This window comes from Bos grunniens, chromosome 23, assembly GCF_055505025.1.
Source record: "Bos grunniens cultivar Pamir isolate PY7600 chromosome 23, Bosgru_T2T1.0, whole genome shotgun sequence".
Lineage (NCBI taxonomy): Eukaryota > Metazoa > Chordata > Mammalia > Artiodactyla > Bovidae > Bos > Bos grunniens.
Window position 1 is genome coordinate 20,038,523 of NC_141187.1, and position 13,389 is coordinate 20,051,911.

The 13,389-nt window shown below is 44.0% G+C and overlaps 1 protein-coding gene across 13 annotated transcripts in view; it reads left to right on the forward strand.

Annotated features, from left to right (window-relative positions):
• RUNX2 (RUNX family transcription factor 2) overlaps positions 1 to 13,389 on the forward strand; it is a 351,949-nt gene that overhangs the window by 171,471 nt on the left and 167,089 nt on the right. For 9 of the 13 annotated variants that reach the window (XM_086371919.1, XM_086371922.1, XM_086371920.1 and 6 more), the window contains one exon: positions 971 to 1,144. The exons of the other annotated variants lie outside the window; for them this stretch is intronic. In XM_086371919.1, the coding sequence (XP_086228045.1) occupies positions 971 to 1,144 (174 nt within the window). The remainder of the gene's footprint in view (positions 1 to 970; positions 1,145 to 13,389) is intronic. 13 annotated transcript variants of the gene reach the window in all.

Genomic DNA, 13,389 nt, shown 5'->3' on the forward strand with positions numbered 1-13,389 from the left:
TTTCCTGTTAATACCTGCACCAAGGCAATACTATACTCTTTGCTAAGAATGATTGGATGATTTTTTAAAAGTCTTAGTATCTTGGTTGTATTTCAGTTTGCATAGTTCTTTAATATCTAGAATTCCCTTGGATTTTATACTGGAATAAACTAGAAGAGAGGCAAAGCAAAGTTTTTTTTGTTGTTGTTTTTTCAAAATAATGGATTCTCACATTCCCATGGTAACCCAAAGGCTATTTTTCAATTTCTCTTACAGAACCACAGTACTCGATTTAAAATAAAAAACCATTCTCTCTGATTAAACATAGTTTATTATACGCTTTCAGGCTTTGGCATATCACAAAATAGCCACATTCCTCTTGAGAATTTGAGTTTCCCTGCCTGTTTTTGTTTCCCTCTTAAAGGGGTTCTCAGTTTGAGTTTTCATTTTTCAGAAGGGAGTCACCATAAGGTACAGTTGTAACATAAAAAAGGCAAAGTCACTTATGGTCATCACGGAAATGTCCCTTTGACAAATGTGTTTGTCTCTGTCTCTGCCCCAAGTGCGGCCCAGTATGTGTTCCATGCATAGACTCAACTTTCTGGGATGTTTCCTCCTTCTTGAAATGAGCAAACACAGTCCCGGACACGGTCACCCTTCCCAGCCTCACCAAGAGGCCAGAGGGGGCGCCCAGAGAGTCCCTTTGGGCTCTGGTGTCCAGACCTCACCACTGACACTTAGCCCCGAGTCACCCCTCTGGACCCCTCAGCTCTCCATTCAGAACCAAGCCAGGGACACTAACCACGGAATGATGTTTACAAAGCCCTTTGAAATGGAAGACATTATACAGATGCTTCATTATAAAGATCAGTATTGCAAATTCCTTGGCTTACCCCTCCCTCCCCCCAGTATGTATGTTCACGTATCTATTTAGCATGGTCAATTGTTCAGCTAATTAATATGCTTTTATTTTATGATTTGCTATTTCCAGGGCACAGACAGAAGCTTGATGACTCTAAACCTAGTTTGTTCTCTGATCGCCTCAGTGATTTAGGGCGCATTCCTCATCCCAGTATGAGAGTAGGTGTCCCGCCTCAGAACCCACGGCCCTCCCTGAACTCTGCACCAAGTCCTTTTAATCCACAAGGACAGAGTCAGATTACAGGTAAGACAGACTCCTAGGTCTCACTTGCGCAGACTCCGGCAGGCTGGGGGTGAGGGGCTTCCAGATGAGACGCGTTCACTTCACAACTCCTGGAGCTGGGAAATGGCTTACGATGAAAGAGATCGACACTTGAAGATACTGACCTTCTTCTTCTTCTTTTTTTTTTTTTTCTTTTTCATAAAAAGCAAATACCAATATTCACTAACTTGGGGATAAAGCTTGGGGGAAGTCTCTACGGATGCTGTTCTCCATAGTGATGTCAGTCTGAGCAGAGGTGGGATGGTTATACCATGCTCTCTGGGAGAATGTGTGTTGTAAGTTTCTCTATATTGTGTCCAGGTGGTGTGGGGGATAACATCACACCCTCACTATTAGAAAATTAGTGTTACCGGCTCAAATTTGGGCTTAAGTTTCTTACATGTATAACTATTTCATTAAGTGTGCTTGAAAACTGCCCAGGGCTAACAGGAAGTCTTGATTGGTGGTTACAAGCCAAGACCAAGGAGCGGCTCCTTGGGCAGACAGAATCCCACCCCCACCCCCGCCCATTCCCGTTGAGCTCCTGGTCTTCATGTGACATTTCTCTTCATGCATTCCAGTGTGCTTCTTGCTTTACTTTTCTTCTTAAAAATGAACATCAGCATCACATTACAGACTAATCATTCACATTTGGTGCATTAAGACTCCCAACTCTTTTTCTTTTTTTGATCCTATCTGGCTTGGGCAGATCTTACTGTAGGACTAGTCTGATTGCTTTTATGTCATGGTGATGATAAAGTGTGCTAATCATTGTACATCTTTAATTTGCTATCACAGTATTGAGAGCAGCAAGGAACTCATAGATCATCTAGTTACTATTGTTGGCAGAGGGACCAGATGAGAGGGAAAATGATTCAGAACAAAAAGTATGATAAACTCGGATCATTTCAAAGGGTTAGTTTCTGTCTGTAGCAGTTAGGTTTTGAGTGTCCTTAATGGTTTGTAAGCATAATTGTTTATAAACAAAATGACCTGCCTCTGCTTCTCTCCTGCTTATATTAGATATATATCTTCTTGGATATTTACTTATGTTTCCGTGGGTCTATATTAGTCTGAAAATTTGGGTATGCCTGAGTATATATGTTTAATATAATATAGAACTATAAAAATAAAATATCTAAGCACTGAAGAGAAACAGATACCTGTATTAGGGAAGATCCTTAGAACTCTGTGAAGAAGAGTCATGTGTTAGATTTAAATAAATCTCCAAATGTTGAAATGTAGGAGTCAGGTTAGTGTATTCACTAGACATGGGTCCTTGATAAAAATGCCAGCGTGAAATTCACACTAACCTGTGAATTTGAAGCTTGTGGCTATAGGTGCTGATGCATTTAAAGTAGTGGACTTTTTAATTTTTTATTGATTTAAATTTTTATTGATGTATAGTTGATTTATAGTATTATATTAGTTTCAGATGTATAATATAGTGATTTAAAAATTTTATAGATTATACTCTGTTTATAGTTATTATAAAATATTGGCTGCACTGTGCGGTACAATATATCTTCATAGCTTATTTTTTATTTGCAGTAGTTTGTTTAAGTGGTGGATTTTATATTAGTGATTAAGGGTCATAATAGCTGTCCTTTTGTCTTTCTAGGAACCTTTAGATTCCGTGTGTGTGTGTGTAGAACCATATGTACACATATATAAATGTGTTAATATGTGATTTGGAAGGACTATGATGGCTAATACGATACATATAAGAAAAATAGATGTTCTATGAGTTGGCAATCCCTCGGTTCTTTAAATGTGTGATTTTTGTATTCTGATCCTTGGTAGTGGTTTAGTTGCTAAGTCATGTCTGACTCTCGTGACCCCATTGACTGTAGCCCACCAGGCTCTTTTGTCCATGGGATTTTCCAAACAAGAATACTGTGTTGGGTTTTCATTTCCTTCTCTAGGGGATTTTCCCAACCCTGGGATCGAACCTGTGTCTCCTGCATTGCAGGTAGACTCTTTAACACTAAGCCATCAGGGAAGCCCAATTTGATCCTTAACTGTTTACTAATGATATTTTGCTAATGACTGATGCCTTTAAAATGGCCTTCGGAGCTTGTGTGTTGTTAGAGTCTTTTAAGAAGAATCTGTTTTCTTAATAGTGATCATGGTTGTATAATCACTATGAGTTCTCCCACTTGTCAGCATAAAAGGCAAATTGAACTCCCAGAAGAGCGACATGAAATTAGGAATTATAGATTGAGGAAGTCCTAAGCCTTCAGTGTTTCATGTTAGTGTCTCTTGCGGTTCCTGGGGCTCAGGGTCCTACCGTGCAGTGGGCCGGCTTCTTTGCAGCGCTGGTCTGGCCTGTCCCTGTCCAGGTCTTAAATGGCTGTCGTTCTGCCTGAGGGCCCAGGGCCTCCCCATGGTTTCCTGAGGAAGTTGCTTCCTCTGCACCTCTTTTTTTGTTTGTTTTTTAAAATCTTTCAGACATAGGTTGCCTGTCTCTGGGTGCTAGGAAACACCTAGTCTGTCAAAAATATCCACTTCTTTTGATTCAGAATGTGGTGATAATGGTGGTGATAACCGTGTCAGGAGATATTGCTCATGATAAGCACTATTTTTTATTTATTTGTTTATTTCTGCCACGCCATGCAGCTTGTGGGATCTTAGTTCCCTGACCAGGGATTGAACCCAGGCCCTTGGCAGTGAAAGCGCCGAGTCCTAACCACTGGACCACCAGGGAATTCCCCATAAGCACTGTTTTTAAGCTCAAAATGCTCTCTGGATGGGTAAACTGCATCTAGAAGGAATAAAAAGCTGACTCAGCCCCTGGTGGACTGGGAAATCCATCTAACCTTTGAGGTGGGCATTCTGCCATGCTGTTCTTCATTCCTCCAAAAAGTAGTTATTGAGTGCTTTCTGTTTGCAAGACAGGGATGTAAGGGAACAAGATAGTCTAGTTTCTCTTCACCAGGGGCTTGTGTTTTGGTGACATATAGTCAGCAATTGGGTCAAGCATTCATGCAAGATAATTTCAGATAATAGTAAAAGCTTTGGGAAAATGAAAGGAGGATGAGAGAGAGACCAGGGCAGAAGCTAATTTTGATTGGAAAGTGGGGAAAAGGCTCTTTGGAGAGCTTTGAGGACGGAATTTCTGGCCAAGGGGAACTCAGGCCAAATCTCTCAGGGAGCTGCAAGTGTGGTGCGTTCAGGGGACAGGAAGGTCCCGGCAGGTGGATGGAGTGAACGAGGGGAGTGGGCGGTGGCTGGATAACGGAGAGTCTTCCAGGCCCTGTTCAGGAAAGTGGGTTCTGTTCTGAGCACAGAAGGGCATTATTGAAAGATGTGAAGCAGGCAAATGACATTATCTAATTCACATTAAAAACAATTTGTTGGCATATAATTGCTTTACAAAATGTTGCGTTAGTTTCTATTGTACAGCACAGTGAATCAGCTATATGTATACATGTATCTCTTTTTTGGATTCCCTTCCCATTTGGGTCACCACAGAACACTGAGCAGAGTTCCCAGTAGGTTCTCATTAGTCATCTATTTTATTCACCTGTGTTTCAGAGCTCACTTTGGCTGCTGTGAGAAGCACGGGTCCTAAGGGAGCAGAGGCAGGAGCAGGGTCATCATTCAGGAAACAGCAGCAGGAGCCTGGGAGGGAATTAAGACTGGTTGCACTTCTCCTCTTTCTTCAGAACTCAGATCAAACGCTGGCACCTCTGTCAGGCCTCTTCCACCCTACCCAAGTCAAGTCCAATGCTCCAGACCACTGTTGGACATGGTGACGATTCTTTGTGTACGTGTCCATCTCCTCCATCAGACTTTGAATTTCCCAAGTGCAGGGCTATGTTTTACTGATCTCTGTGTCCCCACTGTCTTTGGTGGTGCCCACTGCTTGGCGACTTTAGGTTTGGTGAAGAATGAATGAGCAGGTGTTTGACTTCTTCAGGAAGGGTGACCTGTTACTATTCTGGCCCAGATCTTTTTTCTAGTACCTATTTGAGTGGCTTGCTATTAGCTGCTGTGTACTAACAGTACTGCCGTGACTACTGTATATGGGGTAGCAGGCATTTCTCACAACGGGTCTATGAGCTAGGTGGTGATGTGAAAACTGAGGGTCTGAGAGGCTAGATAACTTGCTCAGAGTCCCATTTACACTCTAGTGAGTCGTTAATACAGGAATTAGGGCAAGATCCACATGGCTGGACGGTCCTACGCACTCAACCTCCAGCATCTTTGGGAGGCTGAAGTGAACTTCTCTCCTGTCCCTGTTTCCTCCCATTTCAGGCTTTTATTTGTGCAGCTGTTTACCATTTACAGACTAGTTTTACACAAAGTTCTTACTGAAGCCTTAAAGCAGTTGTGAAAAGTAGGATTTTTTGCAGGTAGAGGAAAAGGACTCTTCAAGAAATGTGTTTCTCTAGGCTTTTGGAGCTAGTTTAGTTGACTTTGAGTTCCAGACTCTTAGTGGGCAACCAGCATCATGGCCATTGAGTTGGGCAGGCTGCTGACAATCTGACACATGTCCTAAGGGACCAACGTCTTTTTCTTCCCCCCTTGGATATTTTTTAGGACCCTCAGGGACAAAACATTCATAAAAATGATGCATTATGAGTATCTGAATTATGCTTTTAAAAGACAGCATAATTGTTTTTGATAGTTAATGGACAGTTATATATGAACTTATACTCAAGGTAACCTTTTTAGGGGTATCTGGAAAAAAACGACGTGGCAGACATCATGTAGAATGATGTGGTCTTATTGACGGTTACCTTGACTGAAGCGAAGTCATTTCTGCCCAACTTCAGTCTGATTCTGTGTTCCCCTCCTTGGCAAACACGCTCCTTTAAGCATTAAGAGGATCCAAGAAATAGAGACAGATGAAGAGAACGAACGTACGGATACCAAGGCGGAAAGGTGGGGATGGGATGGATTGGGAGATTGGGATTGACATATATACACTACAGGTCCTAAGTATAAAACAGATGACTCATGAGAACCTACTGTAGAGCAAGGGAGATCTACTCAGTGCTCTGTGGTAACCTAGAGCGGAAGGGAATCCACAAAAAGAGGGGATATGTGTATACGTAGCGCTGATCCACTGTGTCGTACAGCAGAAACTAACACAACATTGTAAAGCAACTATCCTCCAATAAAAGTAGAAGTAAAATAAATTTTATTAATTAAAAAAATGAAGGAGAATCCCCGCCAGCTGGGTTTTGCCTGTGTTGATATTTGGCTGTCTTAGCCCTCAGCCTGCTGGGCTTGCACTGGAACATTTATTAGCGGGCCTTTTAGACACTGGGGAGCACAGTGTCCTAGTCGAGTGCTCAGTGGCCCCTCGATTCTTTGGTGTGAAAGGAGGTGGAGGTGAAGTGGGTGGGGCTGTGGCTCTGAGTGTGAGGAGGGTGAGCCCACGGCGGGCACAGTGACCGTAGCCGAGCAGGAAGCGTGACTGCGGGTGAGAACTGTAGGATGTGGGGAGTGGGAGTCCTCTGAGGTCTCGCTCCTGCTTTTTGACCGCTGTGGTCCTGCTCACCTAGAGGCTTCTTTTGTCTTAAGGAACTGAAATCACCACACTCAACACAGGTGGTTGGAAGTACCATGCTTTCACTTGGGTGGTGCTGAGCTTTCATTTCTGAGGTTACTGTGGAGTCTTGTCCTGCCTCCTTCCTTGGAGATCTTGTGGGCAGAATAGCCAGGAAAATTTGCTGTGACCATGCACACGTGTGAGCAGGAAAGCTCTTTAGAGGAGGTTGCCCATTACAATCATCATGAAGAAACAGCATAAGTCCTGTGAGTGAACACGAGTATTAGGAAAAGTGGAGTTCAGGTCCAGCTTGTGCTGGCTTTGAAGGATAAGGCTCAGTATGACCCTGTGAGGGGCTGGCCATCAGTGTGCCATGTTGTCCCCACAGCTGTTGACATCATCCATAGATGAGCTGCTTAAAAGTCCCTGGATTTCTGTTGGTTGAAATTCCCTTTTTAGATGAAGATGCTCTGGCTTTATTATGCTTTTACAAAAAGATGAGAGGGGTAATGTTCCAAGAAAAATCAAGTTTTTGCGTTCCAGAATCTTGTCATTGTAATTTCCTCCTGTCTGGAATACATGATGCTCAGTTACTACCTAGTTGTGATAAGGAGAACCCATCTCTGATAAGACCTCACTCTCTCCTTCCCTAAGACTGTTCCATCTCTAGCCTGACTTCAGGACTGTGCCCAGAGGAAGTCTGGGTTTCTTTCTCTCCTTTGTTCCCAAAGCACCATCTTTCTCTTTTTAGCTTGAGCTTTACATATATGTCCATATGTGTACATACATGTATTGGTGTTACTCGTTGCCTAGGGACCCTTCTTTCCCCTTTTTGCCTTTTGCAATGGATTCTGAGCAGAATGATCAGAACAGGAGTCTAATAATGACATATTCAACTTCCTGGACTAACCCAGGAGAGGGGCAAGTCATGTATGCAGTTATAGGACGCTCTGATGGTGTATTTTGATGTTGAATTGTGGATGGGTACCCAGGGCTTCAGAGTCAGAGTATACTGTACTATGTAATATTAATAGCAACAACATATTACAGATGTTATCAGTTTGAAAAGTATTTTCATTCCATTCTTTTTTATTTTAATATATGCAGAAGTATTCCAGGAATAAAATTGTATGGCACTATTCCCAGGGAAGACCATCAGATTCTTTCCAAGGCTTTGTTTATTTTGATAAGGACTTGGTTTTTTAGCTGTTTGAAAACAGTTGGCTGTAATAGTCTTTAAATGACAGATTTCACTGCAGACTCAGTATTGTGAACCCTCTTTCACACATAAGAAAACTGAGGCATCACGAGGTTCTGGAACTCTCAGGGCTGAAATTATAAGTCAGTGTCCTGGGAGGGTGAAGTCTGACAAGGTGGTTTCAGGTGGGGAGGATGTAGGGAAAAGGTTAGGAGAACAGTGCACCTTTGGGGCTGTCAGCAAGGTGAGTGGGCGGGGAAAGGAAAATGGCTTGGAGCATGGCTGAGGACCCAAGTAAGGACAGAGATGCGAGGAAGAGCCAGTCAGCAAAGTTATGATTGTCTCCTGCAGGGGTTGCAGTTTGTGAATAGAAGTGGGCTCTGCCGTGGTGGATGGTCGGTGGGAATGGCAATTTCTCGTGAAACTCCGTAGGACTTGGTGCAAGTCAGGGAAACAAGAAAGATGTGGGACCTCTTACCAATGTCTGGGAAGGTTCTGGAGGTTGGTAGGTTAGAGGAAAGACAGAAGAATTTCTGAAGGGGATTTGGGTCATCTTGTGGCCTTGGAGAATGAGCAGCGGCCCAGGGGAGAGGTTAGGAGGAAGGATGGGAAGAAAACCAAGCTTCAGTTCAGGTGGGAAGTAGACGTCCCAGGGAGAGGCTGAGGGTAGATGGGAGCTGTTGGCTGTCCCTTAACCATTCCTCCTGTGACAGATGGAGGTCCTACAGCTTGCTCTGTCTCCTCCAGGGTTCTGGGCTGACTCCACCTTGAAAAAGCACAACTCTCTAGCACTGTCTTATCTGGGGGTAGGGGTTCACGTGTGCTCTGTTAATACATCCCAGGACTGTGTTGGCTCTTCGTCACCCCATCACACTGTGGTTTGCAGGCTGTGGAGAAGGCTTGCTGCGTTCGAGGCAGCTCCCTCGGGCCTGTCTGGGAGTTGACCGACTGCAGCACCGCACGTTTGTTCTCTGCGGGTTTCACTGTGTCACTTTCACCTCCTCTTTCCGTCTCGAAGAGTTATGTTATAGCTCTGATTCTTCATCCACTATGTTGACTCTTCCTCCCAATTTCATCTCATCGTGAAGCTTAGGAAAGTTGCTTTTCACCCTTCAAGACTTTGCTAAAGATGCTGAATGTAACTAGGATTGTCAAGCCCTCGAATATACTACTGTGTTCCTCTTTCAAGGCTGACCATGACCCATGTCAATGATCACTTTCTGGTGGGCCTTTTAAGTACCTGTACATCCCATTAGAGGTAAGGTATGTATCTTGCTGAGGTCAAGATGCACAGCAGACAGAGGACCTTTCCCTTAATCTATTGCTCAAGTAATCCTGGGAAACAAGTTTTTAGTGAACCCATCCCGCTTTCTGATACTCACTTTGGGGATCAAGTGTGAAGCGCTGATTGTACACAGGCTGTCAAAAGTGACTCCAGTGTTTTTAGTGGGCTGCAAGCAATGATTCCAAAATGCTAGTTGCAATTTAGATTTTACCAATAGCAATGCCATCTCCAGAAAAGGTCGATGGGGTGAAATAATGTAAAAGTACAGTTATGTAGTAAACTTTAAAGGCATTATCTTCAAATAATTTAATAACTGTCATATGGACAAGGAATCCCAGGTAGTAAACCTAAGATTAGGAGTGAACAGAGTTCCAGGAAGACATGCTTTCCTTAATATAAAGAACTTTGCAGACCCTGCTCTGTCACATAAAGCCCTTTATCTGCCAGTCTCCATACATTCTTGCAATACTGTGGGGCATAATTCATCTTGGAGCAGACACTTGAATTCATTTAAAGCAGTAGGTTGCTCTCTCTTATCTCCTCACCTGTCTTGGGCCTTCATTTCCTCTTAAGCATGTTTGTTCTGCTCGTTCTGTTTGGAGATTGTTCTTCTTGATAGGGAAGATTAAATCAAGTAGTGTTGGGTAATTTTCCTTTCTAACTGTCATCAGTAAAAATCATGCCCATTGTTCTCCAACTCTGGCATCTGTTAGCATCTCCTGTGGAACTTGTTACAGGTACAGAGGCCCAGGCTTTACCCCTGAACCAGAAGGTATGAGGTGGAGCCTGCCCAGATCACAGCTGCAGGCCCCAGGCCCTTGACCTGGGGCTCCCCTCGCCCACCCAGAGCCAACCTGCTCCAGCCCAGGCCTCTCAGGCGTTCATCCCTCTGGTTGGGCCACATGCAGAGGCAGCTGTATGCCTCTGGCTGCTTCCTGGTTCCCGGGGTGCAGCTCCTGAACTCCACCCTGGCCTCCATTTCAGCTGCTGTTTTCCCTACACGCCCTTCCCAGTCCTGGGCTGGACTTCTGCCCTGTTTCTATTGTGATGTTGTGAGAGGGAGATTTAAAAAGGTACGTATCTGATGATGTCACCTTGTACTTAAAAACACCCCCATGACCTTCCACCGCTCTTAGTATAAAGACTAACCAACACCTCTTGCGTGGTCCGACAGGTTCTGCATAGCCTGGGTCCTTCCTGCCTGTTTTCCACCCTCTTCTCAAACTGTTTTGAACCTTTTGTCAGTCATCCAACCACACTGGCTTTCTCACCTCTTCAAAAAAGAAACTGTACTACCTCTGTCTCCGGAACTGGGTATATGCTGTTTGCTTAGCCTGCAGCCCTTTTAACCCCACCTGAGTATCCTCTGGACTTCTGCTTGCCCTTCAGTTCTTGGCTTAATCATTGCATCATTAGAGAAGCCTTTCCTGGCTCCCAGGCATGGCTGGAGTCCCTCATGGCACATTCTTACAATGCCAAGAACATCTCCTTTTTAGCACTTTATCACAGTTATATGATTAGTTGATTAATGTCAGTTTCTCCCACCAGATTGTAAACTCTGTTGAGGGCATGCAGACTCTTTATTCACCATTCATGTCTCTAGAACCTAGCAGAGTACCAGAGTAGGTGCTCAATAAATATTTTCTGAATGAATGAATGAGTGAGTGATGGGAGACAGGTCTTAGAACCACAGATAATAGCATCATCTATCCGGCAAAAGGATCCACCATGCCTGGGGACCTTCTATGACACCCCAACTGCTATAAGCTCACCCCCCCTGAATGTTAATAGCCCGAATTGAACTTGAATTTACTGCATTCACTTCAATATTGTGATTTGAACTAAGGTCACGTCCCCTGGCCAATACCACATCCCTGTCATTTCTCAGATTCTGGTCCTACCTGTTTGTGACTAGTTCCCTTTCCTCTATTGCCTTTACTCTGAGGCCTTAGATATGCTGAGGCTGAGACCAGGTTAGCTGTGACATGTGGTATGCCCTCTCATTTCTTCTATTAGGTTTTTCTTTGAAGTAAGGAAATTCCCTCATTTTCTGTAGGACAGTGATGAGTTCCTTCCAGCCCCAGATTGGTGATTCTGAAAAGACACCTCTTTTTACCTTGTCTTAGCTTCCTTCTGGTTTTTCTTTTAATATTTTGTTAGAGGTGGTGATGTCTTAGACTGTATCATTTCTCATTCTCTCTTCCACTATCGTCTCTTAAGATTCGTGGAGATTCATGGAGCCCCTCTCCTTGCATTGTTTGTATTAACTCCTAGTGGCTGGTGTACCCTGTGAGGCATCTGGTTTTATCCAAACAGATTGCTGCTTTTTTGGTCAAATTTCAGTCTTTTTTTTTTTTAATTGGTGTGTAGTGGTTTTACAGTGTTGTGTTAGTGTCTACCTCACAGCAAAGTGAATCAGCTATACGTATATCTCCTCTTTTCCGGATAGCCTTCCCATTTAGGTCACCATCAGAGCATTGAGTGGAGTTTCAAATTTCAGTCTTAAGCTCTGTGAATCGGTTGGGTTGGTTTTCTGCCAAGTGATTCTGGCCACCTTGGCCAGTTGGAGAGAACCCCGACTGGGGACAAGGAGGGAGGTCAGAATCCTGCTTTTGAGGTCTTCTTTGCTGACATGGGTCACAAGCTGCGCTATGAGAAGCACCCTGAGTGTCAGCTCCCCTCTCCCAGCCGCCCCGGATCAGCCCAGGAGGGCTTCAGTAATTTCTGGTGAGCTACCATCTCCAGCAAGGACTGAGTGTAGTAGGGTACCCAATTTTTCAAGTGGTTAGAATCATAGCATTTTATCTTCGGAAAACATCTTAAAGACCATCCATTCTCGTGTTACACCTGACCACAGCGACAGTCAGAGAGGGGGAATCATTGGTGTTTGATTGCACAGTTAGCGCCAGAGCCCCCCCGTCCAGGGTTCCTTTTGCACCCCAAGAAGCCTGTTTTTGGACCATGTTTCTTCTTGGTCAAGAGAACCGGAAGTGAGTGGGAAAGCACATTCTAAATGTCCACTTAGTTATTGGCAGGGTTATTAGAGAAGACAGGGAACTTAACATTTAGCATTTAGTATAAATGTTAGGAAATGTGAATGAATGAATGAGAATGATGCATCTATTTGTATTATGAATGATAGTAATACGACAGAAACAGTCTAGGATAGGAAATTGTAAATCTGCCTCCCTCCATTGAGATTATTGACTTTGGTTGCAACGGAGAGGCAAAATCTTCAGGAGAACTGTCTATGCAATTCATGTTAAATACCCCAGTTTTCTGAAGAAATATTTGGGGTTTTTCCAGCCTAATTTGAGTGCCGTTGAGGGGGAAGTGGGTAGAGGAGAAGGGGTGGGAATATGATGCTCTTCTAGTGATGGTCTCCTAGTATAGCAGGTGCTCCCTGGGGGCGCATGGCTTGGGCCGAAACCACTGGCCACTGTCCTGCCACATCACCCAGCAGCCCGCTGGCAGCACAGACAGGAAGGAGCCACTTGTGTGCTGGTTTGGGCTTGGCCCCATTGGCTGGTTTCCTCCCATCTCTGCGTGAAGTTGAACACCGTATCCAAGGTGTGCCCTGTTGCGAGCAGTTCTCCGGAAGCAGTCCCCGTTTCACACCTGAAAGGTGCGAAAGGTGTCTAACCAGAGTGTTTACCAAAGGGGACCTGTTCACAGCAACTCCTGAGTTTCCATATGTACCTTTCCCTGTTCTTTTTTTCTTTTTCTTTTTCTAAATTTGTTTTATTTTTTGGCTCAGTGGCATGCAGGATCTTAGTTCCTCAACCGGAGATGGAATTCGCATCCTTTCAGTGGAAGCACAGAGCTGCAATCACTAGATCCCCAGGGAATTTCCTCCCTGGGCTTTTCTAAAGCTCTCTGCCCACTCTCCTCTCCCCATTTATCTTATTCATTAAGGAAAGACTTCTACCTGTTCTCCTAGAGTCACTTGTTTTTCCTCTGGTGCTTTTTTAATTGACCTACAATGCCTTTTTTTTTTTTTTTCTAACCATCTGCCTCCCCCTTCCTCTTATTATGACCCTAAGTGTTCAGAGTTCAAGTCTGTAGACATGAAATGTAGTTTCTCAGTCATTTGAAAAGTCTGAGTACTCTTAGATCCCATGACTCTTTACAAATCATTTCAGGAAATGCATGACGCTGCTTCATTTTCCCCACACCCATTATTAAATTTCAGAAACTATGGTCTAACTCAAAGGAGAGATCTTGCTTTTCTCACACCCACG